General features: G+C 55.1%; 2 protein-coding genes across 4 annotated transcripts in view; one reads left to right on the plus strand and one right to left on the minus strand.

Annotated features, from left to right (window-relative positions):
* Positions 1-15,716, plus strand: part of FRMD5 (FERM domain containing 5) — a 74,231-nt gene extending 58,515 nt beyond the window's left edge. For 2 of the 3 annotated variants that reach the window (XM_027688311.1, XM_027688310.1), the window contains 11 exons: positions 332-410; positions 2,729-2,826; positions 3,298-3,421; positions 3,838-3,925; positions 6,108-6,196; positions 6,795-6,858; positions 7,497-7,588; positions 8,658-8,732; positions 9,389-9,457; positions 9,582-9,688; positions 12,828-15,716. In XM_027688311.1, coding sequence (XP_027544112.1) covers positions 332-410; positions 2,729-2,826; positions 3,298-3,421; positions 3,838-3,925; positions 6,108-6,196; positions 6,795-6,858; positions 7,497-7,588; positions 8,658-8,732; positions 9,389-9,457; positions 9,582-9,688; positions 12,828-13,405 — 1,463 coding nt within the window. In that variant the 3' untranslated portion in view covers positions 13,406-15,716. The remainder of the gene's footprint in view (positions 1-331; positions 411-2,728; positions 2,827-3,297; positions 3,422-3,837; positions 3,926-6,107; positions 6,197-6,794; positions 6,859-7,496; positions 7,589-8,657; positions 8,733-9,388; positions 9,458-9,581; positions 9,689-12,827) is intronic. The other variant, XM_027688312.1, reaches the window with a different exon arrangement.
* A 1,053-nt stretch (positions 15,717-16,769) lies between these two features.
* Positions 16,770-24,597, minus strand: WDR76 (WD repeat domain 76). Its single transcript, XM_027688314.1, has 13 exons — positions 24,512-24,597; positions 23,936-24,184; positions 23,257-23,349; positions 22,785-22,840; positions 22,136-22,256; positions 21,323-21,424; positions 21,193-21,236; positions 20,943-21,096; positions 20,591-20,743; positions 19,068-19,282; positions 18,490-18,642; positions 17,649-17,702; positions 16,770-17,155 (listed from the first exon to the last, which is right to left on the minus strand). Exons 1-13 carry the CDS (start codon positions 24,578-24,580, stop codon positions 16,900-16,902), a joined length of 1,719 nt encoding a protein of 572 aa, XP_027544115.1. The 5' UTR covers positions 24,581-24,597; the 3' UTR covers positions 16,770-16,899.
* Between the last annotated feature and the right edge of the window lie 258 nt (positions 24,598-24,855).

Below are 24,855 nucleotides of genomic sequence, written 5' to 3' on the forward strand. Positions count from 1 at the left end.
GGGCACCAGCATCCGTGGAGACCGGGACAGCAGGGCTGGGGATGAGGAAACGAGATTTGGGAGTGGGGAGAGGTTTGGGTGGCCAGCAGATAAAGCTGTGGGGAAGCACCAGCAGCACTATCAGGGACATCTGCACTTCATGGCCCCTGCAGTGAGGAATGTCTCCTTGCCTGCCTGCTCCCTCCTCACCAGGGCAGCGGGTGTGTTTGGGGGGAACGGGGCAGGCAGGTGAGACCCCCAGCAGTATCTGACCATGTGCTCAAGGAGGATGGTTCAGGATGAAGGGGAAAGCCCTGCCGCTTGGTGACACAGTGTCTCTGTTCTCCTGCAGCCCAGCCTCCCTTCACCATGTGCTTCCGTGTCAAGTTTTACCCCACGGACCCCGCGGCGCTGAAGGAGGAGATCACCAGGTACGAGCGGGGCAGGACCAGGAGCACAAGGCCGAGCTTTGCTTTGTAGTCAGGGGAGAGCAACAACTGTTGAGATTTCCAAACCAACCTGGACACTTCAGGGTTGTCCCAGCTGTGGGGGAAAAGCTTGGAAATCCCCATCTGTGCTGAGTCAGCACACGGAGCCGCCGTACCTGGTGGGAATCAGAGGCTGAGGGTGGTGAGGCCCTGGCACAGGCTGTGGCTGCCCCATCCCTGGAATTGTTCCAGGCCAGGTTGGATGGGGCTTAGAACAACCTGGTCTAGTGGAAGATGTCCCTGCCTGTGGCAGGGGGGTGGAATGTAAGGTCCCTTCCAGCCCTAACCATTCCAGGGTTCTATGATTAAACCCCCTGGCTTGGTCTTTGACTGCAGTCGGTTCCAAACCCGCATTCCAGGGCAGAGCGCTCCAAACGTGGCACTGCCCCTGGAACGCCCATTGCTGCTGCTCACTCTGCTGCCACTGCAGAATGAGCCACTGCCCGAGCCCGTCCTCAGCTCAGGGTGTCCTTATTGTGCTCAGCGTGTTGGGAAGTGTTGGAGTGCCTGCAGTTCCCCTGACATTCCCTGGGAGCAATCCCTGGGAGCAATGAGCCACATTCCCTGGGAGCAATCCCTGGGAGCGATCAGCCACATTCCCTGGGAGCGATCAGCCACATCCCTGTGACGTCAGGAGCTCAGGAGCTCGGCCGCTCTGGGAGCGCCGGGCGATGACTGCGCTGCAGAACCTGACAGCCCTTCTCCCGAGTTCTATCTTTAGGGGCTCTTCAGGCTGCTCTTCCTGCCAGGAGGAAGGACATGAGGAGAACTCACGGAGCAATCTCAGCAGCTCTGGAAAACAAGCCACGGCTGTGGATCTCTGGAGCACATCAACCCCAGCCCCTGACTGATGGGGTGGGGAGGGTCAGCTCTGCCCAGGGCAGCTGGGCTGGAGCCTCTGCGGGAGGGCTCTGAGCTGGCACCCTCTGTAAAGGGAGACCTGAGAGCCCCTTGGAGCACCTAAAAGGGCTCCAAGAGAGCTGGAGAGGGACTTGGGACAAGGGCCTGGAGGGACAGGACAAGGGGGAAATGGCTTCACACTGATAAGAGTAAAGGGTTAGATAAGAGGAAATCCTTCCCTGTGAGGGTGGGGAGGCCCTGGCACAGATTGCCCAGAAAAGCTGTGGCTGCCCCATCCCTGGACATGTTGGACCGGGCTTGGAGCAAGCTGGGATAGGGGAAGGTGTCCCTGCCCATGGCAGAGGGTGGAACACAGGGAAGGATGTCCTCCCAAAACCTCATCTAACTGTGCCCTCTGTCACTCCACGGGTCCAGGCTGAGTCCCATGCAGGTGAGCTGTCCCTCCTTGCTACCATTTGAGGTGTGCCTGCAGCTGCAGCTGGAGCCTGGGCTTAAAATTCACTTTCTCCTGGACAGAGTCCACTTCAATATCTTGATTTCTCTTTAATATATTTTATCTGTGCAAATTAGTGGTTTATCTCATCGTAAACATGGATTTGAGCAATGAGGCATGACCAAGAGACTGCAGAGTGTGAGTCTGGTTATTTAAATGCATTTCTGAGCGCTCCATTTTGCTCCTTCCCTCTGAGACTCACATTTTATCATCTAAAGGTTTTTCCAAACACCACAAGACTCAGCCCAAACTGTTGCTTAGGTTTAAATTTATTTAAATATGTAATTTTCCAACATAGTTTTTCTTTTCACTGGGCATGGAGATAGGGATGGGTGAGCACAGGAGGCAGTTCCCCCTGGGTGATACTGTGCCAGTCTCTGGCAAGGACAGAGGAGGGATGGGAGTGTGTGCTGAGACCTAAAAGGACACAGAAAGTTTGGGAAGGAGAAAAATTGTGCTATGGGGAAGCTGAGCAGACAGGGGAGGATGCAGGACTGGGAAGTGCAGCAGTTGCTGGTGGGCTCTGGACCACGAGATCCCCTTCAGAGCATCGTCCTCGGGCACCTCGGATGGGGTGGGGGGATTGTAGTTGTGTTCTGGTGCCATGAAGAAACTTGGAGGGTATCCAGGCTGATGGAGATCTCCACCAGCCCTTGGGCTGGGTGCTGGCCCCAGAGTAGCCATCATGTCCCTGTGGGCTGGAACAGGGCTGGGATGTGTGGATTTGAGCCCCAGTCCTGGCCAGGATCAGCCCTGGTTCACTCCCAGCGAGTGTCAAGTCTGGTAAACGAGCTGCTGGGAGAGAGATGTCAGAGCAAGTGTCTGGTGGCAGATACTCCACATCTAAATTGCCTGTTTGGGTAATTTAAACTTTGCTTAATGAGTGGACTCTCCCTCCTGTCCCCAGGTACTTAGTCTTCCTGCAGATCAAAAGGGATCTGTACCACGGGCGGCTCCTGTGCAAGACATCGGACGCGGCGCTGCTGGCTGCCTACATCCTGCAGGGTAACGCTCTGGGCACGGCAAATCTGCTGTTCATGCTCTGCACTGCTTCCATTATTGCTCTGACAGCAGCTCACTGCACCTGGAACACTGATATTACCCCCCAGTGCTGGGCTGGGCTGGGCTGGGGAAGGACAAGGATGGGGACTGGGTCTCCCCTGCATTCTGGCCATGGTGTTCCCCGGGAGCATCCTGTTGGCTCATCCAGCCTCTGCCCTTCTGCCTGTTTTCCTGCCTCCTCCTGCACCTCGAGGAATTAATAAATTTGTGACTGTCTGCTGCCAAGTGATTCCCACATAAGCAGTGGAATTAAGTGGACGCAGTTAATGCCTGACAAATGATCCTTCCCAGTGGGAAGCACAGTGGGGTTGGAGCAGCATTCCCAGGGGGCACTGAGCCCTGACTGGGTGCTGCCGGGGTGGGGAGTGTGCTTTGGTTGTGTTGCTCTTCCCAACTGGATCTGTCTCCCACCAGCTGAGATCGGGGACTATGACCCAGGGAAGCACCCAGAAGGCTACAGCTCCAAGTTCCAGTTCTTCCCCAAACACTCAGAGAAGCTGGAGAGGAAGATTGCGGAGATCCACAAGTCGGAGCTGAGGTACCAGAGCTGTGGGGTTTGCTGGTGCTCGGAGCACTGTTATCCCTGTTTGGGATTTTCAATCCTTAGTGTGTAAGCTGTGTCCTTATATGCAGGGGTTGCTGCCCTCTGCCCCCAAACTCCCCTTTCCTCCCTGCAGATGAGATGTCTCTGCTGCAAGTAGGGAATTCATCACTAAATTTGGCAGATGCTCCTTTTTGTCCCTTCCCAGTGTTGCCAGCTCAGCATGGCTCCTGTGGAAGGAACTGGCAGGAGAGGATGGGCTGGGCTCCAGTGCTGTGCTCCTGTTGATCCCATAACAAATCTAACAGGAATGAGCCATAGCTGATGCCTCATTGTTAACAGAATCCCAGTAGCTGCCTTTCCTCTATTCCATGGAATATTCTTTTTTTTCCCCTTGTTTTTTTCTCCCGCAGTGGGCAGACACCAGCTACTTCAGAGCTGAATTTTCTCAGGAAAGCCCAGACTCTGGAGACCTACGGGGTTGACCCACACCCATGCAAGGTAAAACAGTTCCTAAAGCAGTTCCTAAAGCTGTTGCTCTGGTTGGATTCCCCAAAATCCTCCCAGGGGGTGTCCAGAGAAGCTGTAGGAAAGCATTTTCACATGCAGACAGCTGTAAGAGAGGGGTCAGTCATCTGCTGCTGAAGGAGGTCTTTGGGAGGCAGTAACAGGGTCAGTGGCTGAGGAACAACCAGGCATTAACCTGCCAGGGACAGTCCATCCTCTGCTCTGCCCAGCCCATAATCCAGTTTGCTTTTGGAAATGCTCTTTATTGACTGTGGATGTCACTGCCTGTGGCTCTCTCTGCTCCCCGATAATCCCACCACATGCAGATGGATGTGGGATACAAAGCAGGCAGAGAATTCTCCCCTCAGGCAGTGCCTGTGCTGGGATCCCTCAGGGCTTTTCCCTGAATTGTGCCACATTAACAGTAAACTGGGGGAGTTCCCTGTTTATGGGCTGTTTGTGAGTGCCCTGGGGGTTGCTTTGCTCTGAATTCCCTCTAAACCAGTGCTCTTGCCAGGAACCACCCATTTCTGACCCTTGCTGCTAAAGTCAGGTAGTTGCCTTTCTTTTACCCCAAGAACATTTTTAAATATATTTGAGTTACACTGATTCATGGTCTTTTAACAGCTAAGGACAAATATACACACTTTTAGGTCTATTAGCAGAGTTCAGCCTAATTCATCAAGAGCTGCTGTTAATGTGCTTAAAGGATCCAAAGTGAAATGGAGCTGATTCTGTTCCCTCTTCTCCAATGGACTGTGGAAGAGTTGGGATGAAGGGCTGTTTCCTCCCACCAGGCATTCTTGGTTCAGTGCCCCTTGACTTGGTCCTGTTTGTCTGAAGTTTTCATGGTCTTGCAGTAGTTTTCCCCCAAAAATGCAAACATAGAAAAAGATATTCCCTTCTTAAGCAGGGCTCACTGGAGCTGCTGGTGCCATCCTTGGTAACTGTTCTAGACGTCAATCCCTGCATGAATGTGTGTGTGTGAATAACAGGGGTTCCCTCATTTCTCTGTGTCAGATGGTGGACAGAACTTCTGGCCTAAGCAAACAGAATCATGGAATTTTTTGGTTTGGAAAAGCCCTTTAAGACCATTGAGCCCAACTGCTCCCCCAGCACTGCCAACCCTCCACTAACCCATGTCCCGGGTGCCACATCCACAGGGTTTTTGAGCCTGTGCAGGGTCCCATGCCCCCTTTAGCCCCCCCCATCCCCTGCCAAGCCTCTGCACCCCCAGGAGGGTACATCACTCTGCTGAGACCCTGCTTCCTTTCCTGAAGGCTTTCCCAGATTTGGGAAAGAGCCAGAGCACTTTGGGCAGCCCAGGGCTTGAACTGTGGCAGGTTTCTGGATTTGGGGTTCACACCCTGCCGTGTGCAGGTGTTGGTTGGGGATCAGCTCTCTCTGCCTTTCAGCCTTGACAGGCTGAGGATGGACTTTTGTTCTGAGCATCCCTCAAAAGCCCTCTGGATGCCTGCTGGCCAAAACCAAACCCAGGATGAATCCAGCGATTGCTCACCAGCCACAACTATTTCACAACATTTTCACAACTGAGTGTCTCTGGTTTTCCCTGCACCCAGTGCAGTCACCGATTGCTTCCCTGGAGCTGCCGTTGGGATGGGGTTGAAGTGCTGCCTGAACTGGACATAACTGGTGCCTTTGAACTGGCCTGACGCTGCCCAGGGCACTGGCTGGAGAGAGAAGTGCAGCCAGGGGTTATCATGTCCCGGGTTAATTACTACATATATTAGTCATATAATACAGTGTTTAGGACCTGGGCTTCGATGACCCTTGTGAGTCCCTTCCAACTCAGGATATTCTATGATAATACAATGTATAACTATATTAAACTATGTATATTATAGTACTTATTATATATATATATTAAATAAATACTGTATATCTATATAATAACTATATATAGTTACATGTAATAGTATAGCTACAATATATATAATAAATAGACACATTAATTGCAACAATGATACTATTATGATAGTAGCATATATTCTATGTGTCAATGTGATATATAAATGATAACGTGTAACTACAACATGGTGCTGGCAGAGCTGGTCACAGGCTGCTGCAGTGCCCCAGCTCCTGGCCGAGGTGGCTGGTGCTGTGCCAGCTTTGCTGCCCAGCAGCTCTCTGACCAGCAGCCACGGTTGCCTTGCAGGACGTGTCGGGGAACGCGGCGTTTCTGGCCTTCACGCCCTTCGGCTTCGTCGTTCTGCAGGGAAACAAGAGGGTTCACTTCATCAAGTGGTGAGTTCCCACCCCGGGCTCCAGTCGCTCCATGGGTGTCCTGTATCACCCCGGGGTCTCTGAGGGATGTTGGGGTACGTGGGTGACCCCCCCACACGGCACCAGGGTTGGGGGGATGTGCCCAGACAGGACAGTGCTCAGTGCACCCAGAGCTTTGCTACCCCTGACTTATTATTTTCTACGTCTGTCTCCGTTAAACTTCACCGTCCCCATGTTGGCCACGTCCCAAATGCCCCCAGCCCCTCTGAGCCTGGCTGTGATGTTCCCAGGCCACTGTAGCATCTCCAGATTTGGCCAGTGTGTCCCTGGCACTGCCACCAGCCACTGCCCATGGAATGAGCTCCCCGGGACCCCAGGACTCGCCGCTGACCCCCAGCTTCACTCTGGGGTGTCCCACATTCCAGCTCCTGGTTTCTGAGCCAGGGCTGGTCTCACCACCCCATCGCACCTCCCAGGATGGAAAACAGGGTCTGGAAGCTGCCCTGCTGCCATCCCAAACACCGGCTCTCACCGGGGTGGTGCCAGGAGCCAGGCTGGGTGGGCTCTAGGCTGTGGTGGGCTCTGCACAGCTCCCACCTGCCTGTCCTTGTCCTTGCAGGAATGAGGTGACCAAGATGAAATTCGAAGGGAAGACTTTCTACTTGTATGTGAGTCAGAAGGAGGTGAGTGTTCCCGTTTCCCGTGGGACTTCCTGGGCACAGTGTGGTCATGTCTTCAGGGGGTTCTTCAGGAACTTGGCAGCAGCATCACCCTAGCCTGGCAGGGCAAGGGAACAGGGATGGTGACAGCGACTGCAGCTCCATGACAGTGCCGGGGTAACCTCCCTGCTCCCACTGGTGCCCTGCTCTGGGCATTAGATCCCTCAGCCCCCCTGGGCTGTGCTGTGGCAGAGGCTCTGCCCACCAGTTCCTGGCCATGCCTTCCCGCTGGTACTGCCTTTGGGATTGTGGTGGTTATTCATTGCTGTGTCCCACAAAGTCAGCTGGAACACCTCTGGGTGGAGTTGGCTCCCACAGGAGCCATCAGCAGGAGTTTTTTATGAAAGTTGTATTTCTGGCTGTTCCCAAAGGCTGGGAGCAGAGGGCTGGGTGGCAGAACACTGGCACACATCTGCCCATCCCTCATGCCCGGCACCACACCGGGCTGTCAGCCAATGCTCCAACACCCCTGTGTCCCAAATGGCTCCAAGGCAAGATCTGTCCATGCCAGTGCCACTCTCAGCCCTGTCTACTCCAGTCTCCGTCTGTGCAATGGGCACCACTCCCTGTTCCCTGCTCAACTCCCTGTCTTTCTCCTTTAGGAGAAGAAAATTGTCCTCACCTATTTTGCCCCGACACCAGAAGCCTGCAAACACCTCTGGAAGTGTGGGATTGAGAACCAGGCTTTCTACAAGTAAGTGCTGGTTTTTGGGGTGTCCTGCAGCCTCCGTGGGTCAGTGCCCACCTCTGGGTTCCATCCAGGTACTGGGATCAGTCACTGCCCATGGGGCACCGTGTCCCAGTGGCCCTGGCAGAGCCACAGTACTGAGGAAGTGCCAGTGGAGCTGTTTGGATTCACCATCCTGCTTATGCCATACTTAACCCAGCCCACTTTGTGCTTTGTAATGAGTTTTATTTTAATCAGCAAGCTGCGAGACAGAGCGTGCGATGCATTCCCACTGGGAATTCTGCAATCAGCAGCTGCAATCAGCAGGTTTCGCTCCTCATTACATGAACATGAAATGAAATTGCAATATTGCTTTACAAATCTCCCTGTGATTAGTTGTGTCAGTGAATTACCACTGGCTTGTGCACCCAGCAGAGTGGACCGTGGGCTCAGCTGAGGTGCTGCTGGCAGTCCTAGGGTGAGGGATCAGGTCCCATGGGATGGGAGGGAGATGGGATGGTCCCTCATGGCAGCTTCACCCACCCTGGCAAGTGCCCACCTGCCCAGGACGGGCATGTCCGTCACCCTGCGATGCCCAGGCCATGGTGGGGTTTCAGCCCCCTGGAGAACTTCAGCCGCTGCATGTGGATGTCACTGATGGCCCTGTGGGAGCTGTGGCCCAAGGTCCTTCCAGCTGCTGGAGACTCCTTGGCAGTGGGTCCATCCCGGACATGCTCCCGGTGCCAGCAAGGACAGGCTGTGCTGATGGAGTGCTCATGTCCCTCCAGCCAGTGCCACCCACTGCTGCCCGCAGCTGGGGTCATTCCTGGTGGTATTCCACATCTCCAGGGCTCTGCTCCTGTCACTTGGCCTCGCTGCCATCAGCTGGCACCACATGGCCCCCCCTTGAGTGGGTGCAGGGTCAGTCCAGCGGGGGTGATGCTGTCCCAGCACCCGCAGAGTCCCCTGTCCTGGTCACCAGTGGGATGTGTTGGGAACAGAACTGGGCAGAGCTTCGCCAGGACGCAGTGCCAGGGCCATTCCCAGCTCCTGGCTGGCGGTGTGGGATGCTCACACACTCCTGGTGCTGTTGCAGGTTGGAGAAGTCCAGCCAGGTGCGGACGGTGTCCAGCAGCAACCTGTTCTTCAAGGGAAGCCGGTTCCGGTACAGGTAAATATGACAGCAGGGGTAGTTCCTGGAGGTGCTTTGGGGCTGCACCAGTCAAGGGCCATCTCCAGGTCCTGCAGAGATCCCCCCATTGCAGTGCTGACCCCAGCCAGACCACCACCCCTGCTGTCTCTGTGTCACAGCCGCCATCCCCCTCCCCACCTCCAGAGTTGCAGTTTTGGAGGGACAGGAGTGGAGGAGGGGAGAGGACAGTGGATTTGGGGTTTGAGAACAACAAGAAGTGAAACGAATCACTGTGGTCCCTAAATTCCTGGGGGAAGTTGCTGGAGTGAGAGCCTGGGCCTGGGACCTCGTACCTCTGCAGCACAAGAGACCCCAGCACGACCCCAGCTGTGAGGTGCACGATGCCAGAGCCCTCCTCACTGGCATGGGAGGACCTGGATGCCTGTGGTATGTCCCCCAGCTGAGGGGAAGTGATCCCATGGTGTCCAGTATCCAATGCCAGTCCAAGCAACAAAACATGGTGGCAGAGGTGTCAGCTCAGCCTTTCCATCACCCCTATTCCCAGCAGATATTTCTGCTTTCCCCTGGAGCTGTGGGGAGGGCCCAGGTGGGACACTGGGTGCCGTGGGGGGATGTGGTGGCTCACCGGTACCATGCTCTTCTCCTCACCTCTGCTGTTCTTGATATTCCTGCAGCGGCCGCGTCGCCAAGGAGGTGATGGAGTCCAGCGCCAAGATCAAGAGGGAGCCCCCTGAGATTCACCGGTAAGAGCCTGGCAGCAGCTCCCAGGGGTCGGTGCCCAGGGTGGGATCCCAGCAGGAGCACTGCCACGTGCCCGGGCCGCTGGCACCATCCTGGCTCTGACCCTGTCCCCGCTGTCATCCCCAGGGCCGGGCTGGTGCCGAGCCGGAGCTGCCCGTCCATCACGCACGGCCCCCGGCTGAGCAGCGTGCCCCGCACCCGCCGGAGAGCTGTCCACATCTCCATCATGGAAGGTAGGGCACCAGGGGGGCCCTGCCACCACCGGGGCTCGGGAGCGGGGACACACAGACCTGTGCACGCACACACCCACATGTGAACACCCGTACACGTGTGCACACAGATCTGTGCACACACACCCCCACATGTGAACACCCGTACTTGTGTGCACACACATACACATGTGCACAAACATACACACACCCCACCCATGCACACACATACACACATGCACACACATGTCCAGCTGAGTCTGCAGCCCCGGTGCCTTGTCCTCAGAAAGGCTGGTGTGTCACCAGGCTGGGGCAGGGAGTCTTCTCCCCATCCTGGGACTGAATCAGGGTGGGATGCACTGGGAAGAAGGGCTGGCAGAGGGCAAAACACTGGGAGCAGCCCTGGAGCTGCCCCATGGGGTTGGGAACATCTCTGGGGGCTGTGGCGGTGCCACTGGTGACAGCAGTGTCTGACTCCTGGTGACACTGGGGTGACACAGTGTGGGGTGGGTGTTGGGGGGTGTGTCGTGGCTGAGGGAAGGTGCACAGAAGTTTGTGAAGGTGCAAAGAGATTTGGAAAACAGGGATGCTGACGAGGGACCTGGGATGGCCCAGGAGCAGGGGGGAAGGGGGTGGGTGCCCCGCTAGCTGTGCCCTGCGCCTGGATGGGCTGTGGAGCCAGCCCTGTCCTGGCACAGCCACACCAATCCTGCTCCCGGGCTGTGCACAGGGACAGGGACTGCCTGTCCCAAGGGACAGGATTTAATTCCACTGAGGAATCCCAGGGCTGGCGTCTGTGCCAGTTTTGGGGGTAGAAGCAGGCAGGGTCACCTCTGCCACCCAGTTACATGAGACACCCTCCCCGACGAAGCAGCCAGAGCATGAAATCACCTCCCACCATAAATCACCCTGAGCTGGTACCACCCCTTTGCTTTTCCTCACTCTCACTTCTACTCGGTGCCCAAAATAGCCCTGCCCCCGGGCCAGCAGCGCCAGTGCCACTCGGAGCAGCCGTGCTGGAGGGCGAGCGGCGTCCCCGCGCTCCTCCTGCCCCTGTGCCACCATGGTGAAGTGCCTGGTAAAGATTAAAACCAGGGTCAGCGTCCACCTGTGGCTCATCAACCACTGCTGCCGGGGGGTGCGGGTGCGGGTGCTGGCCCTGGGGCCGCGGCTGCTGTCCCGGGCCCTGGGGATCCTGCCCCTGCTGCCGGCTGTGCCCAGCCTCGGCCCCGATGCTCCGCACGGCCCCGGGGATGCCCCTGTGCCAGGTAATGCTGCGCTGCCAGGGCTGGGCTCTTCTGGGCTGTCTCCAGGGCTGTGGTCCCCGTGGTCTCCTGGTGACCACAGCCCCAGGGGCAGGCGGGATGCAGGGATGTCGGACGTGGGATATGTGTGGGGGGAAGTGGGCTGGGGTCTCTGGTCCTGGATGGACCCTGGGTTGTTATTACCACAAAGCAGCTCTGGTGGTGGGGCTGGACCCGGATTTCCTGGGATTTTCTAGCTTCTGCTGTCGGTGCCATGGAAGCACACGGCCGAGGGTTTGTGTCTGGGGGGTCAGCACCGCTCTACTTGCGGTGATGAGCAGGGAACCCCCTCAGTGGGTGTCCCCCTTGCCAGGGACGCAGCAGGTGCCGCGGGGGATGTTCACATGAGACGGGAGAGCGCATAACTGTCGGGGTGAGAACGTGTTCACTCCTCACCGCCCGGGCTGCCCCGGTGCCCGGGTGGCAGTGGTGCTAAGCCGGGCTGAGCCGGGGCAGCCGGGCAGTGTTTACAAAGGAGAGGCTGCAAAGCCCTGGGAATGCGACCGGGTGGCTCCGGGTGCTACACCCTCCGCAGGGCAGGACACGCAGTGACAGCACTCCAAGGTGCTGTGGTCACTGTGTCCTCCCCGCGGGGACAGGTCCAGCCCCGTCCCCCTCCAGCTGCCAGCAGGGTGGCCCTGGGGACCCACTGGTCCCCAGCACGATCTTCAGACACCCTCCCTGGTGCTGGGGAAGCTGTGATGGCAGAGCTCCTACCCTGCCTGCCAGAACTGCCAGAAACAAGTCCCACGTTTGTGGGGATTCTTGGAATTTGGAGAGGACGTTTGTGGGGGCGGGAGTTCCTCTGCACAAAGGGCTGTAACTCAGCCCAGTACAGGGCTCGGGGCTGGCACAAGGGGCTGGCACACAGCTCTTCCCATGGCTCCTGCTCTTGTGTGTGGATGTAAAACATTTGGTTTGTGGTGCATCATTAGAACTCAGAGCAGCCTGTGCTGTGGGGGTCTCCTGCACATGCTGGGGGACATCCCCCTGTACCAGACCAGCACAGCTCTCTCTACACACCTCCCACACTGGGGTCTCCCAGTTTCTGCTCTGAGGGGGGCAAGGTCTGTTCCAGGGCTCCCACAACTGCTCAGCTGTGCTGCCCACGGGGACTCTGGCTCAGTGTGACCCCTCTGTGCCTCTCTGAGGTGCAGGGGTTTGGCGGGGGAGGGCTTTGTCAGCCAGGGGGTAGATCTGTAAGGATAAATCCGTATGGATAAGTCCCCAAGTTTGGCCCCATGGGCTGCAGCAGGCTTGGCTGTGTACAGTGGTGCCCCGGGGAGAGCCCAGCCCAGCTCAGGGCTCGCAGGGCCCCACCAGCTGCCCCAGTGTGGCCCCCCGGGCTGTGTTTCTGCCCCCCACCCCTCCCTGCACCCCTTGCTGTGCTGACCGTGCTCCCCCAGCTCGTCCCTGCCCATGTCTGGGTACTGTCAGCAGCTGCCCACGGTGCCCATGGTGCCAGGGGCTGGCGGTGCCAGTGGCAGAGGGGCCCCAAAGGTGCTGCAGTAGCTGCCAGGGGGGCTGTCACTGTCACCTCAGGGCAGCTCCAGCCCGCGGGTGGTTTGTGATGAGCTGCTGACAGGGCCGGGCCCTGCCCGGGGTCCAGGCTCAGGGCCAGCAGTGACAGTGACAGTGATGAGCCACATGGGTGTCTGAGCGTCAGCACCGTCAGCACCCCGGTCACGAACTGTGGCCAAGGGGCTGCGGGTCTGAGAGACCGACAGACACAACCACCACCACCACCAGCATCCCGGGGACAGGGGGCTGGGGGCAGCATGGGGGGCTCCCGGCGACGGGGAAGGCCCCCCCTGCAACCCACTGAGCACCCCCCTCTCCCCCTCCCCCTGTGCCCCCAGGCCTGGAGTCCCTGCGTGACAGCGCCCACTCCACCCCGGTGCGCTCGGCCTCCCACGGCGACGCCTTCGCGGGCCCCGGGCGGGGCGGCCGCGCCGAGAGCAGCGAACGGGTGGCCGTGATCGCCGACGAAAGCTACAGCCCGGCCGACAGCGTGCTGCCCACGCCCGTGGCCGAGCACAGCCTGGAGCTGATGCTGCTCTCGCGCCAGGCCAACGGGGCCCCGTGCAGCATCGAGGAGGAGAAGGAGTCGGAGGCGGGCACGCCGGCGGCGGAGGCGGAGGTGGGCGAGCTGCGGGCGCTGTGCCCGGGTGCCGGCGGCCTGGGGCCGGCACAGGCCCAACAGGTGAATAAGTTTGTTTTAAGTGTCCTCCGTTTGCTCCTTGTGACAGTTGGACTCCTCTTTGTTTTGCTCCTCCTCCTGATCGTCCTTACTGAGTCCGACCTTGACACTGCCTTTTTCCGTGATATCCGCCAGACCCCCGAGTTCGAGCAGTTCCATTACCAATACTTTTGTCCCCTCAGGCGATGGTTTGCCTGCAAGCTCCGCGCCGTGGTAAGCCTGCTCATTGACACCTGAAGGCAGGAGGCACCACGGGGGCCTGGGGAGAGACCTGCCGCCGTCCCCGCGCGGGACCCGCCGGGCACACACTAACCCTCCCTTCCCGACCCAGAGCCCGGCGCGGCCCGGGAGGCGGCTTCCCGGGAGGAAGATGAGGGTGGGCACAGCCCCCGGAGCCTCCTCCTCCCCATGTCCAGCCGCCCGCTCCCACCCCCGGAGCCCGCACAACACCTCCCGTCCCGATCTCATGCGCATGACTTGGGAAGCACCGAGCAGAGAGGAATTCATTGCTCTGCCACCCCCCCGCAGAACCGGGGCTGGCGGTGCCGTTCCGCAGGAGCTTTAGCAATGGTGCTACTGAGGTTTAATTTAACACTCGTGTACTGTCACGGTATTAAATCCGCACTGTGCCCACCCCCACCACCCTCCACGAACCGCTTGGCAGAGCCCTCCCTGCTCACCGGAGCCCCCTCCGAGGTGACACACGCCGCGATGCTCTCGGGGACGCCCCGGTTCCCCCTCTCCCCACGGCGCAGCCATCGGAGCCCTCGCCCTGCTGCGGACTCGGCCCTTCGCCACTTTTTTAAGCCTTGAAGCGTCGGTGCTCCCAAGGGCAGGGGAGCACAGGCAGCCAGGGAACGCCAGGCACGCGCAGCCAAGCCTGGTGTGGAGCTGTAGTGACTGTCAGATTTATTGGGAAGACCTTTACCCTCCGCCAGTTGTACCTGTTTTGTAAAAAAATCAAGAAAAAAGAACAAAAAAAAAAAAAAGAGACATTTCAAGGTCTATTTTAACAAGGAAATGCTATTTTGTTATGGAATCTAATCCAGTCTTTTTTTACTTTATGGATGGGGTGACCGTGGGTGCCGGTACCGAGTTGTTCCCAGTGAGCAAATGGTTGAGGAGCAAACGCTTCCATAGGATGGGAGCCCAACGCCAGCCAAGCCCTGCTGGGTTTGGGACAGAGAAGGAGCTCTGGGTTTTGGACTCTTCTGAAGAGGACAGAAGTTCAGGCGCGCAGGTGACACTGAAGAAGCCAATGGACACCATTAGCCCCAACTGTTCTTAAGCAAAAGTCAATAAACCCGACTCATCATGCTGGTGACAACCCCCAGGACTGGTGATCACCGGGAGCAGCAGCCCATCCATAGGGAGCAATAACAGCCAGTTCTGGTAAGGTTTGGGTGAGAAGCTGGACATATTAGCAAAAAAAGAAAAGGTGAAAACAGTTGACAAGTTTAATTTCATCTCAGGGAGAGATTTTCCGTAAGCTGGGGCCATAACTGCAGTTTTACAAAGCCTGATGTCCGTGTTGTCTGTGAGCATCCACCACCCACCGCTGAGCGGGACGGTGGCGTTGGGCCAGACCGGGATCGTTGTCACTGCAATAAGGGGAGAGGTCCTGTCTGTCGACGTCTGTCGGGGGGCACAGACCCCACCCAGGTCACGGCCACGGCCGCCCGCTCACAGCACGAGACCCGAGGAGGGCCTGGGGCCCAGCCCCGGCTCCGGAGCAGGCAGGAGCCCTCCGGGAAGGCTCCAGGAGCCCTCCGGGAAGGCTCCAGGAGGTGGAGGAGTGATTTTTTTTTACATGATAATCCTGTTTTATGCAACATAGCAAAATTAACTCTTAGTGTAGTGTTCCTACCTCAGCCCATAAGCGCTGGTGTTTCTATGCAGTTGTGCTCGTCCCGATGCTGACATTTTTCACCCCGGGTTAACGCTGCAGTGTCGTCCTTCCTCCTCCTCCTCCTCCTCCTCCTCGTCCTCCTCACTGCGATGTTCTGTGTGACGTGTGACAGCACAACTCCATCCCATGCTCCATCCTCTTCGGACACATCCTCCGAGTCCCCTCCTGGGACCTTCCACCCGGCTTTCCTCTGATAATGCTCTGTCCCAGCCCCAGGTCACCTCTGCCGTTGTCACCCAGCATTTTACTTCAAAAACCACGAGAACTGGTGATTTTCCGTTGTGCGTTTTCCCGTCCATCCCAGATTCCATCGCGTGTTTCAGGCCCTGTTAGTTTTACCTGTCTTTTTATCAAAATGTTGTTTCCATAGGTTCTGAGATCAGAAACCCATCAATCTCGTCCTAGCATACTGCATCTTTCAGCAGTAGACAGTAAAATACCTGAAAATGTGAATTTCTTAGTTTTCATAAAGAAGAAAATCTAGAGATTAACCTTTCATGTGCCAAATACTGTAAGTTACATCCTTTTTTCCTTTGAAATGTACCTTTTTCTACATATCCAATACCTTAGTTAGCATAAAATCATTGGTGCCATGAAAAGTATTTTTAAATTTAAATAAATATTTAAATATCATGAAAAGCAGAGTCGGGATGAGCTTTGTTCAGTATTTCTGGTGCTAGTACTGTTTTTTTTCTTAGAGTGAAAACTCAGCTCAAACTGTGATGAATTTGGTCTTTTAGCAGTGAGGAGCAGGCTCAGGCCACGGGGAGCAAGTGTTGCTGCAGGTGAGTCCCTCACACATCCCTGCACTGTTTGAATACAATTTTTACAAATGCACCTGGAATTTTGGGCCCCTCATGACAAGAAAGACATGGAACATGCCCTGAGAAGGAAACAGAGCTGGGGAAGGGGCTGGAGCAGCAGGAGCGGCTGAGGGAGCTGGGAGGGCTCAGCCTGGAGAAAAGGAGGCTCAGGGGGGACCTTCTGGCTCTGCAACCCCCTGACAGGAGGGGGGAGCCGGGGGGGGGCTCGGGCTCTGCTCCCAGGGAACAAGGGACAGGAGGAGAGGGAACGGCCTCCAGCTGTGCCAGGAAGCTTTAGGTTTGGTACTGGGAAAACTCCTTCCTGGAAAGGGTTGTGCAGCCCTGGCACAGCTGCCCAGGGCAGTGATGGAGTCCCCATCCCTGGGGGGATTTAACAGACACATGGATGTAGCACTTGGGGACACGGGTTAGTGTGGCCTTGGCAGTGCTGGGGGACAGTAGGACTCATTGGATGATCCCAGAGCTATTTTGGTTGGATACAGCACAGCCTGTCAGGGGCCTGTGGGTGCAGAGGCTCCATCCCACAGAGCTGCCCTGGCTCCAGTGCCCCGTGGCAGCAGCTCACACTGAGAGCTCCCTCCAGCCCCAGCGAGGATTTAATTACACCCCAGACAGCTCAAGGCACAAACGCTGCTGAACACACACGGACCCTGAACCCTTCAGAGCTGATGGATAGAACACACCAGCACTCCAGCTTCCCTCATGGAAATTTTTAAGTTTCTCACCCATGCTGCAAGTGCTGATCCCATGCTTTTCCTTTTTTTAATTACTTTGTCATTGGGGAAAAAATCGGTTTTGGTACAAATGTCCCAGCAGGATTTATTTCCACTGAAGACACGAATGCCCAAAGGTAGTTTAAAGAATTTATTTATTTATTTATTTATTTAAGGCTTTTTAAAACACAATTCTGTCCTGAGAAGTAACAGTCAGATCTGGAACTGCCTGAATAGACAAAGTTAATGCAAAAAGGGAGAAACTGTGCATCTGAGGCACCACTTCTATTCTTTGAATACGTGAAGGCGGCCACTGGAGTTCCCCCCCACCAGGATGTTCTGTCTGGGGTGCACGACGTTGATGGAGCACACGGAGGTGAGGCAGTCCACGTTGTAGAAGGAGTGCAGCAACTTCCCCGTGTCCTGGAAGACACTGATCTGCCTGGGCTGTGCCATGGTGCCCACCAGGAAGCAGTGCTCCTGCTTGGGGTCCCAGATGGCCCTGAAGCGGGTCAGCCAGCGCCCCGTGTTACAGTTGTGTCTGCAGGGGAAGTAAAAGAGAGAGAAACGTTCCTCCCAGTGAATCCACGATTCTGAATCATCCTTTATGTCCCATCTGCTCCCATGTCTTCTAAACCCTCAGCACTTGCACTGGAGAGATCATCCTGCTCAGATCCCTGCAGTGGATCCCTGTCCTGGGATGGGCAGGATGGGACAAGAATCCCAGGAAGGGTTGGGTTGGAAGCAACCATGAAGTTCATCTCACTTCACCCCCTGCCATGGGCAGGGACACCTCCCACTAGCCCAGGTTGCTCCAAGCCCCGTCCAACCTGGCCTGGAACACTCCCAGGGATGGGGCAGCCACAGCTTCTCTGGGCAACCTGTGCCAGGGCCTCCCCACCCTCACAGGGAAGGATTGCTTCCCAATATCCCATCTAACCCTGCCCTCTGGCAGTGGGAAGCCATTCCCTGTGTCCTGTCCCTCCAGGCGTGCAGGGAGTGGCCACACCTCGGCCCAGGTGTGCTCTGCTCACCTGATGGAGCTCAGGGCTGGGATGGTCGATGACAAGGACGTGGTGTCATAGACCCTGGAACACAACAGCACCTTAATACAATGTACATGTGCCAAAAAGACAGGATCAGCTCCAGCCAGACCACCCCGGAGCAGCACAGACAGCCAGCTGGGACACAGGCACCAACAACCCAGCTGGAATTACTGGATGTGCTTTGTGAATTGGATCTGCTTTCAGCTGGAACTGCAGCCCCACCCTTTCTGAGAGCTTCTGGAGGAGTGGCTGGATAGGCCAAACCCAGCATCCCACCCACTCCTTCACCTCCATGAACTTAGGGATCCCCCCCCCCAGGGCAAAAATGCTGCTGAGGTCAAACTAAATCAGGCAGTTTTCTAAATTATGGCCACAAAACCACAAATGAGAAACAAAAAACTTCAATACAAGCAACTCACAGCAGCTTAAATTATTAAATGGTAGGCTACTTACAAAAGAGCTGATATTATCATCATTTCTAGTGCCAGCAGCTAAAAATAAACTTCTGAGCACTTTGTGTTCATGTTCATAAGGCAAGTTTTGGCTGGCTTTTGCTTGGTTGGTTTCATGGTTTTGGTTTGGGGGTTTTTTGGTTATTTTTTAAAGATTAACAGTACCCGTGTATTTCACTGCTCCCTGTTAAACATCCTTCAGAAAAATGAGAATTAGGAAAAAACTCCAACAAACAAAAAAAATAATTAAAAACGTTAATGCAAATAAACCTTTGACAAAGTTCTCAGTGACAGGTAACACAGAGAGGTAATAATAATAATAATAATGGCGATGAAGTTGGTATTTTCCATGAAGGTTCTTCCCTGCAGAGCCTTACCTCAGCTTGTCATCAGCACACACCGTCACCACTCTGCTCCCAGTGACAGGGGAGAAATAGGCCGAGGCCACACTTTTGGTGTGCCCTGTGAGGGAGCTCACGGGCTGGTTCCCCTTGGCCTTCAGGTACCGCACGTCAAAAACACAAACGTCCCTGCAACAGGTGCCACACAAGGGAACACTTCAGAGCCTTCACTTACCAAAACAGCTCCAGAGCCACAGCAGGCTGTGTAGGAGCTGCTTCAGAGTTTCCATATTCAAACAGTGGCTCCAAGGGATTTGGGGAGCACCAATACCAGCCCAACCAGCCCCTCATTAAAGTCCCTCTGTCTGCCAAAGCCCACCAAGGCCCATCTGTCCCCATTTCCAAAAGGTGAAGGGAAGTCAAAGCAAATCCCATTTTAAATCCTGCTAAGGACTGAAAACTTGTTTTCTAAAAAGATCGAGACAGCTCTGAGGATAAACTGAGTCTGACAAACTGCTCATCCCCAGCTCTCCTGCACCCTTCAGAGCCCACCCCGGAGCCCAGGCAGACAGACCACTGCAAACAGAATAACCAGTTCAACTTGAGCTACGTACACTAAGCCAGCAGCCAGGAAATACTGTTTGTTCACAGGGTGCACGTGGACTGTCCGTGTCTTCCTGAAGCCAATGTCTGCAGAGAGCTCCGACGACGTTCCCGGAGTCCGTCTGTCCACCACAGCCACGGCCCCATCCCAGTGTCCCACGATGGCAGTGCAGGCATTGTCTTCCAGGAAGTCGAAGGAAGAGAAGTTTTCCTCACTCCTGCAGATCTGAGCACAGGGAAGGTCAAATGGCACCAGAACCGTACAACAAAACACACTGAGTTGTTCCTAACACCCAAACTCTCCCTGGGCTTTGGGTTTCATCCTCGCCCTCTTAAATTCACTAAAAATGCTACTGAAGCCTGTCTAATGTGACAGCTCCAGCCTCACCCAGCCACACAGGTAACCCTTCCATGAAACAGGTATGCATTCCAAGGGGAAATAATTAGGAGCTAATTAACCATGCAAACCAGGCCAGCAACAGCACACTCCAAATTTGCTGTTAGAGCTCCTGCAAGGCACTGTCACCTCTGTGTTCCAGCAATAAAAGGGCTGTTGGCCTTGAGCACACACACTGAGCGAGGATTAAGGATACTATTCTCCAGTGCTGCAGAAAGCTTTAATCAGGTGCAGAAATGTGAACTTGGCTCCCTATAATTAGGGAGATCAGCCTCAGGATGTCACTCCATGCCATCCCCCTGGGGATATCTCCCTGCTCTCACAGCAGCAATCAGAACAAGCACATTGGTGCTGCAGGAACACTCCGTGGCTCAGCTCTCTGGGTGTGCAGCTGTGCTCCTTCCACCAGCACTGATGCTCCTACAGGTATTATAAGGCCAGGTAACCTGCCATAAGGTAAACTGAGCAGGTTTTTCTTCCCCAGCCTCTCAAGACATCATCTTGCAAGCATTTCCCTCAAATAACGACCCCCTGGACCTTCCTGCCCAAGCACCTGCCCGCCTGCAGCCCTGCTAAAATCACGGTGCCTGGAAGGGCTGGGGCAAAAAAAAGCTCTAAGCTGTAGTAGGTTGTTCCCTTCCCAGCACTGGAGCTGATCAATGCAGCTGTGCCTGTCAGAACCCAGCACACCCTGCTCCAGGGAAGCTGTGGAGACAGACACAGCATTCTGTCTCCTGAAGGCTCAGAAAAGCAAAGGCAGCTCGTGGTTTATGTTGTTTTACAAAGCTCTTTTGGGTCGTTTGTTTGTAGGATTCAGTTCTCCCAATCATGTCACTGTTTAAAGGCAATGCCTTGAGAAGAAACACACATTGCTAAGTATGGGAAGAGGAAATGAAACTCAATAATTGCAGCCCTCTGCAGGAAGGAAGCTGGGAGAACCAGGGCTGTTACTGGGTTTTGGTGAGTAGGAAACATGTCCCTATTTTTGTGATGTTAATTAAAGGTTAATTCACGTGTCCTTGTGGAAACAGAACTTTGAACTTTCTTGCTAATAAAAAGACCAAATAACTTGTTACAAGCAGACTAAACCTTCCCAGCAGTGCCCTGGAGAGATCTCCGAGGAGGGCACTCACTCACCTCGTCAAAGACAGCCCTGGTGACATCGCCACAGCGCAGACTGTCGGTGCTGAGGGACAGCAAGTGAGCAGGGTTGCAGGGAGAGAAGTGCATGCAGCTGACCTGGAGATTGTGGGGGGTGAAGATGTGGGCTCCTTCCTCAGACCCGCAGCTCTGCAAAACAACGGACGTTCCACAGAACCAGGTGTCGTTATTTCTATTAGTTACTGCAGCTTTGAAAGTTAAGTCTCTGGGTTTTGGATGTTTCTGGGAGGAGGCAGAGGGTGCTGGATGTGCCACACCAGGCTGTGCCCCACCTGCACCCATCCTGTACCACACACCTGTGCAGGTGAGGACCACACCAACCACTCACCACATTCCAGAGGCCAACGTGCCCCCACTTGTCTCCAGCTGCCACGAGGATGGTGCTTTCAGAAGGGTGGATGGCCATGGAACACACTCGGGATTTCACCACCTTCTTGACGTTCTCCTCGCTCAGCACCATGCTGCTCAGGCTCTCCTGGTACCTGGAACACCACAATCACCAAGGATCACCAAAACACTAATTAGAGAAGGAAGGGGAAGTGGAAAAGGCCAAGTTTTAGCTGCTGCTCCCACGTTACCTCTCTATGTCAGGTGTGCATCTGTCGGCATCATCCCCTTTCAGCTACGGACACAAGGGAGATACCTCTCAGAATCAGAGCCCAAGCTAAATAACTTTATCCAAAAGTAACTAATTACAACTAATAATACCTCACTTATCCTCAGCCATGTGTTCAGTAAAGCCTCTCTCCGTTTACTGTCCTCTGCCTGATCCTCTGGAATCATGGGCACAGGTCCCTCTGGAACCTGAGGCTGGGATGACATTGGCAATTTTTGTAACTCAAACAAACTAAAACCACAAACAGGATGAATAGGTACTTTCCCCCCCACCAGACATTCTAAGAACATATCTACAAAAAGACAGGAAATAAACAGTAAAAAGAAAAACGTTGATATCAAAACCTTATTAAAAAGATAAAGAGAATTTCACCGAGCACAGAAAAACTGCCTCCCTGGGTTTTTTGCTTTCCTGGTACTCCAACAAGACCTGTGTTACAGATTCAACTCTATTCTACAGCTCCATGGAAGACTTAAATTCCCATCTCTCAGAGCAACATAGATTTTACATGTTGCTCTGTCACTGCTTCAAAAGATGTAAACATTTCAAAGGAAAATAAACCAGATGAAAAGTTACAATAAAATAAAAAACAGAATAATAAACCTTAGAGTTTAAGGCTGTTCAACTCCATGGGCTGTTGGTGTGGAATGTTTTACCTCAGGACCCTTCTGTGCATCCCAAACTGCACTGTGTCACCTGCCTGAGGCCCAGGGCATTGCCTGGCTCGTGGCAGTTGTGGAGAGGCCCTGAAGTGTGACAGAACTGACCCTTCATTGCTGTCCCCGTGTCACCACCTCCCAGACGCCTCAGGGCTTACAAGCCCAGCAAAGCCCAGTGCCACCAGTCAGCGTCAGCAGCACTGGTTTTACAGTTTTACACATCCCTCCAGCCCTTCCCCATCTCACATATTCCTCTGCTCCTGGCTGGGCAGGTGTCTCTGACACAGGAACTGCCGATGGCTCCACCCTCAGCAGGCGCATGGACCGTCGCCGGGCTGTGTCATCCTCCACCTTTTTGGGCTTGGGTCTGGGACAATGAAAACACTCAGATACAGAACATGAGTCCCTGCATTTAGGGACAGGCTCAAGGGTACAGCCAGGACACAGACTGACACCCAGCCCCTGCAGGAGGGATGTGGTTCCTTTTCCCCTTGGTGGCAGCAAGGAACACCACCACGAGCACTTTGCAATGCACACACACGTCCTGCACCTCTATTTTCCTACACATCCCTTTATTTTCTAACACATCTCCCCACTGTCGCTTCTCTTCCAGCCCTCCTCATTTATTATCCATCCTGCCACCCACCCACTGAGCCATCCTTTCCCACCTTCTCCCATCATACAGATTATTCTTTATTTGGGCTTCAGCTCATTTTCTGCTTGGCCTGGCATTGGTTTGGCATTGCCAAATGTCTTTTCTTCTGTACTAACTGGTTACCCTCTCCCTTATACCTTGTTCTTCCCCTCTCTTTTTTTTCCCACACCTTTTTCCAACATTGGTTTTCATCCCACAAAAAGGGATCAGGGATATAAATTTCATCTACTACTATTTTACCTTTTGGTGCCATGTGGTTGTCTTCTGGTTGCAATTTGGTTAAGTCTTGCAGCTGACTTAAAGAGAAAAAAAAAGATTTATATATATATATATATATATATATATATATATATAACAACCATAAAGGATTAACCTGTATAAAATAGAATTATTTCAAGGCTGCAATGAACCCTATTGCAATTATTTATAATAATAAGGAAGAGAGAAGCTGTGGCTGTCCCATCCCTGGAAGTGTCCAAGGCCAGGTTGGACGGGGCTTGGAGCAACCTGGGCTAGTGGAAGGTGTCCCTGCCCATGGCAGGGTGTGGAATGGGACGAGCTTCCAACCAAACCATTCTAGGATTCTGTGATTTTCATGGGTTTGCTCACACACCTATCCCAGTGAGGGAAGGGTTTCACACCAGGAGGGATGACAGTGTAATTATGAACACTTAGAAGGTGCATTTTGGTGCTATTTAGACTCTATACAAACCTCGTGCAGCTTTAGAGCAGCAAAGAATTTAGCATTTTCTGTAATGTTCTTTAGTCTTTTCCTTTCATAAGCTGATAGGGGAGAGTGTCCATCCTACAGAAAGAAAAGCCAGTTACCCACCATTGTACAGTTATGTGGTTGCAAGAGAGGTCCTAGGCTCTGAGTCTCTGAACTGATAATTAAAGTGGTTTGATATATTTGTAACAAACATAAAAACCATACAAACTGAGGTGATCATGTATCGACACCAAAACCTGTCCACACAGGTACAGCTTGCTTTACAAGACTTATTCTGACATTAATTCTGTGAAAAGAACAGTTCATCAAAATTTTGTTAGAATGAAAACAATAATGAAGAGACTCAATAAAGAACTTAAAACTTCAGTCTTACAGCAAACACTGCGCATAAATGGAATTCAGTTTTAGATCATTTTTGTCTCTCATAGGGAAGGTGGACTCAACAAGTTGAAATAGTAAGCTTAATGCCTTTTTTATATAGCGGTGCCCAAAACTATATACTCTGAGCATTTTGTGCGTCCCTCAGACATTTTGAAAGGGTAAAATGAACGGGTACGCTGCCAGCCAGAGGCTAAAAACAGGGGGGAAAATTACATACAGAGAAAAAACACTTAACGAATTTTACTTTTATAAAGACAAGAAGCGGGGGCCGGGCACTCACCGGGGCCGCGTCTCCGCCGTCGCTGCCGTCGCTGTCCGCATCCCACAGCCCGTCGTGGCCGCGGGCCGCGGGGCTGGGCCCGGGCGGGGAGCCGGGCGGGGCCGGGGGGCCCGCGGGCTCCAGGCGCAGCCTCTTGGCGGCCGGGGCGCTCGGCAGCCAGGCCGGGGGCAGCGGCGTCAGCAGCACCCGCGGCTGCTGCACCGGGGCCGCGCTCGGCGGGGGCTCGGCCGGGCCCGCCGGCGGGGACTCCTGAGAGGGCGGGAGGGAACGAGGCTGGGACCCGCGGCACCGCCGGGCACTGAGCCCCGACCGCCCCGGGGCCCTCTCCTGACAGCCCAAATCCCCCCGGCTCCCCTCTCCTGCCAGATCCAGGTGGCCCCCGGTCCCCTCTCCTCACGCCCCCGGTCCCCTCTCCTCACACCCCCGGTCCCCACTCCCGTCCCGTCGGGTCACCTCCCCTCACAACCGCGGTGGCTCCCGGCCCCTCAGTTCTCACACCCCGGCCCCTCCTGCGGTTCCCGGTCCCCTCGGGTCCCTTTCCCTCACACCCCCGGGCTCTCCCCCCGCCTCCCGGACCTGCAGGCGCTGCCGGGTGTCCGGTGCCGGCTCCTCGGGCTCCCGCGGTGCGGGCTGGGGCAGCGCCATGGCGGGCACGGGGCGGAGCGGCCGCTTCCCGCCCGCACAGGGGCGGCCCGGGCGGGTCCCGCCCTCAGCGCCTCCCGCCCGCGGCATCGCCCGGGGCGCGGGGCAGGCCCGGGCACGGCCGGGGGGAACTGGGGAGGAATTCCTCCCTGGGAGGGTTGGCAGGCCCTGGCACAGGTTGCCCAGAGAAGCTGTGGCTGCCCATGGATCCCTGGAAGTGTCCAAGGCCAGGTTGGACGGGGCTTGGAGCAACCTGGGATAGTGGGAGGTGTCCCTGC

This window comes from Neopelma chrysocephalum, unplaced genomic scaffold (genome assembly GCF_003984885.1).
Source record: "Neopelma chrysocephalum unplaced genomic scaffold, ASM398488v2 Primary Assembly neopelma1_75, whole genome shotgun sequence".
Taxonomy (NCBI): Eukaryota; Metazoa; Chordata; class Aves; order Passeriformes; family Pipridae; genus Neopelma; species Neopelma chrysocephalum.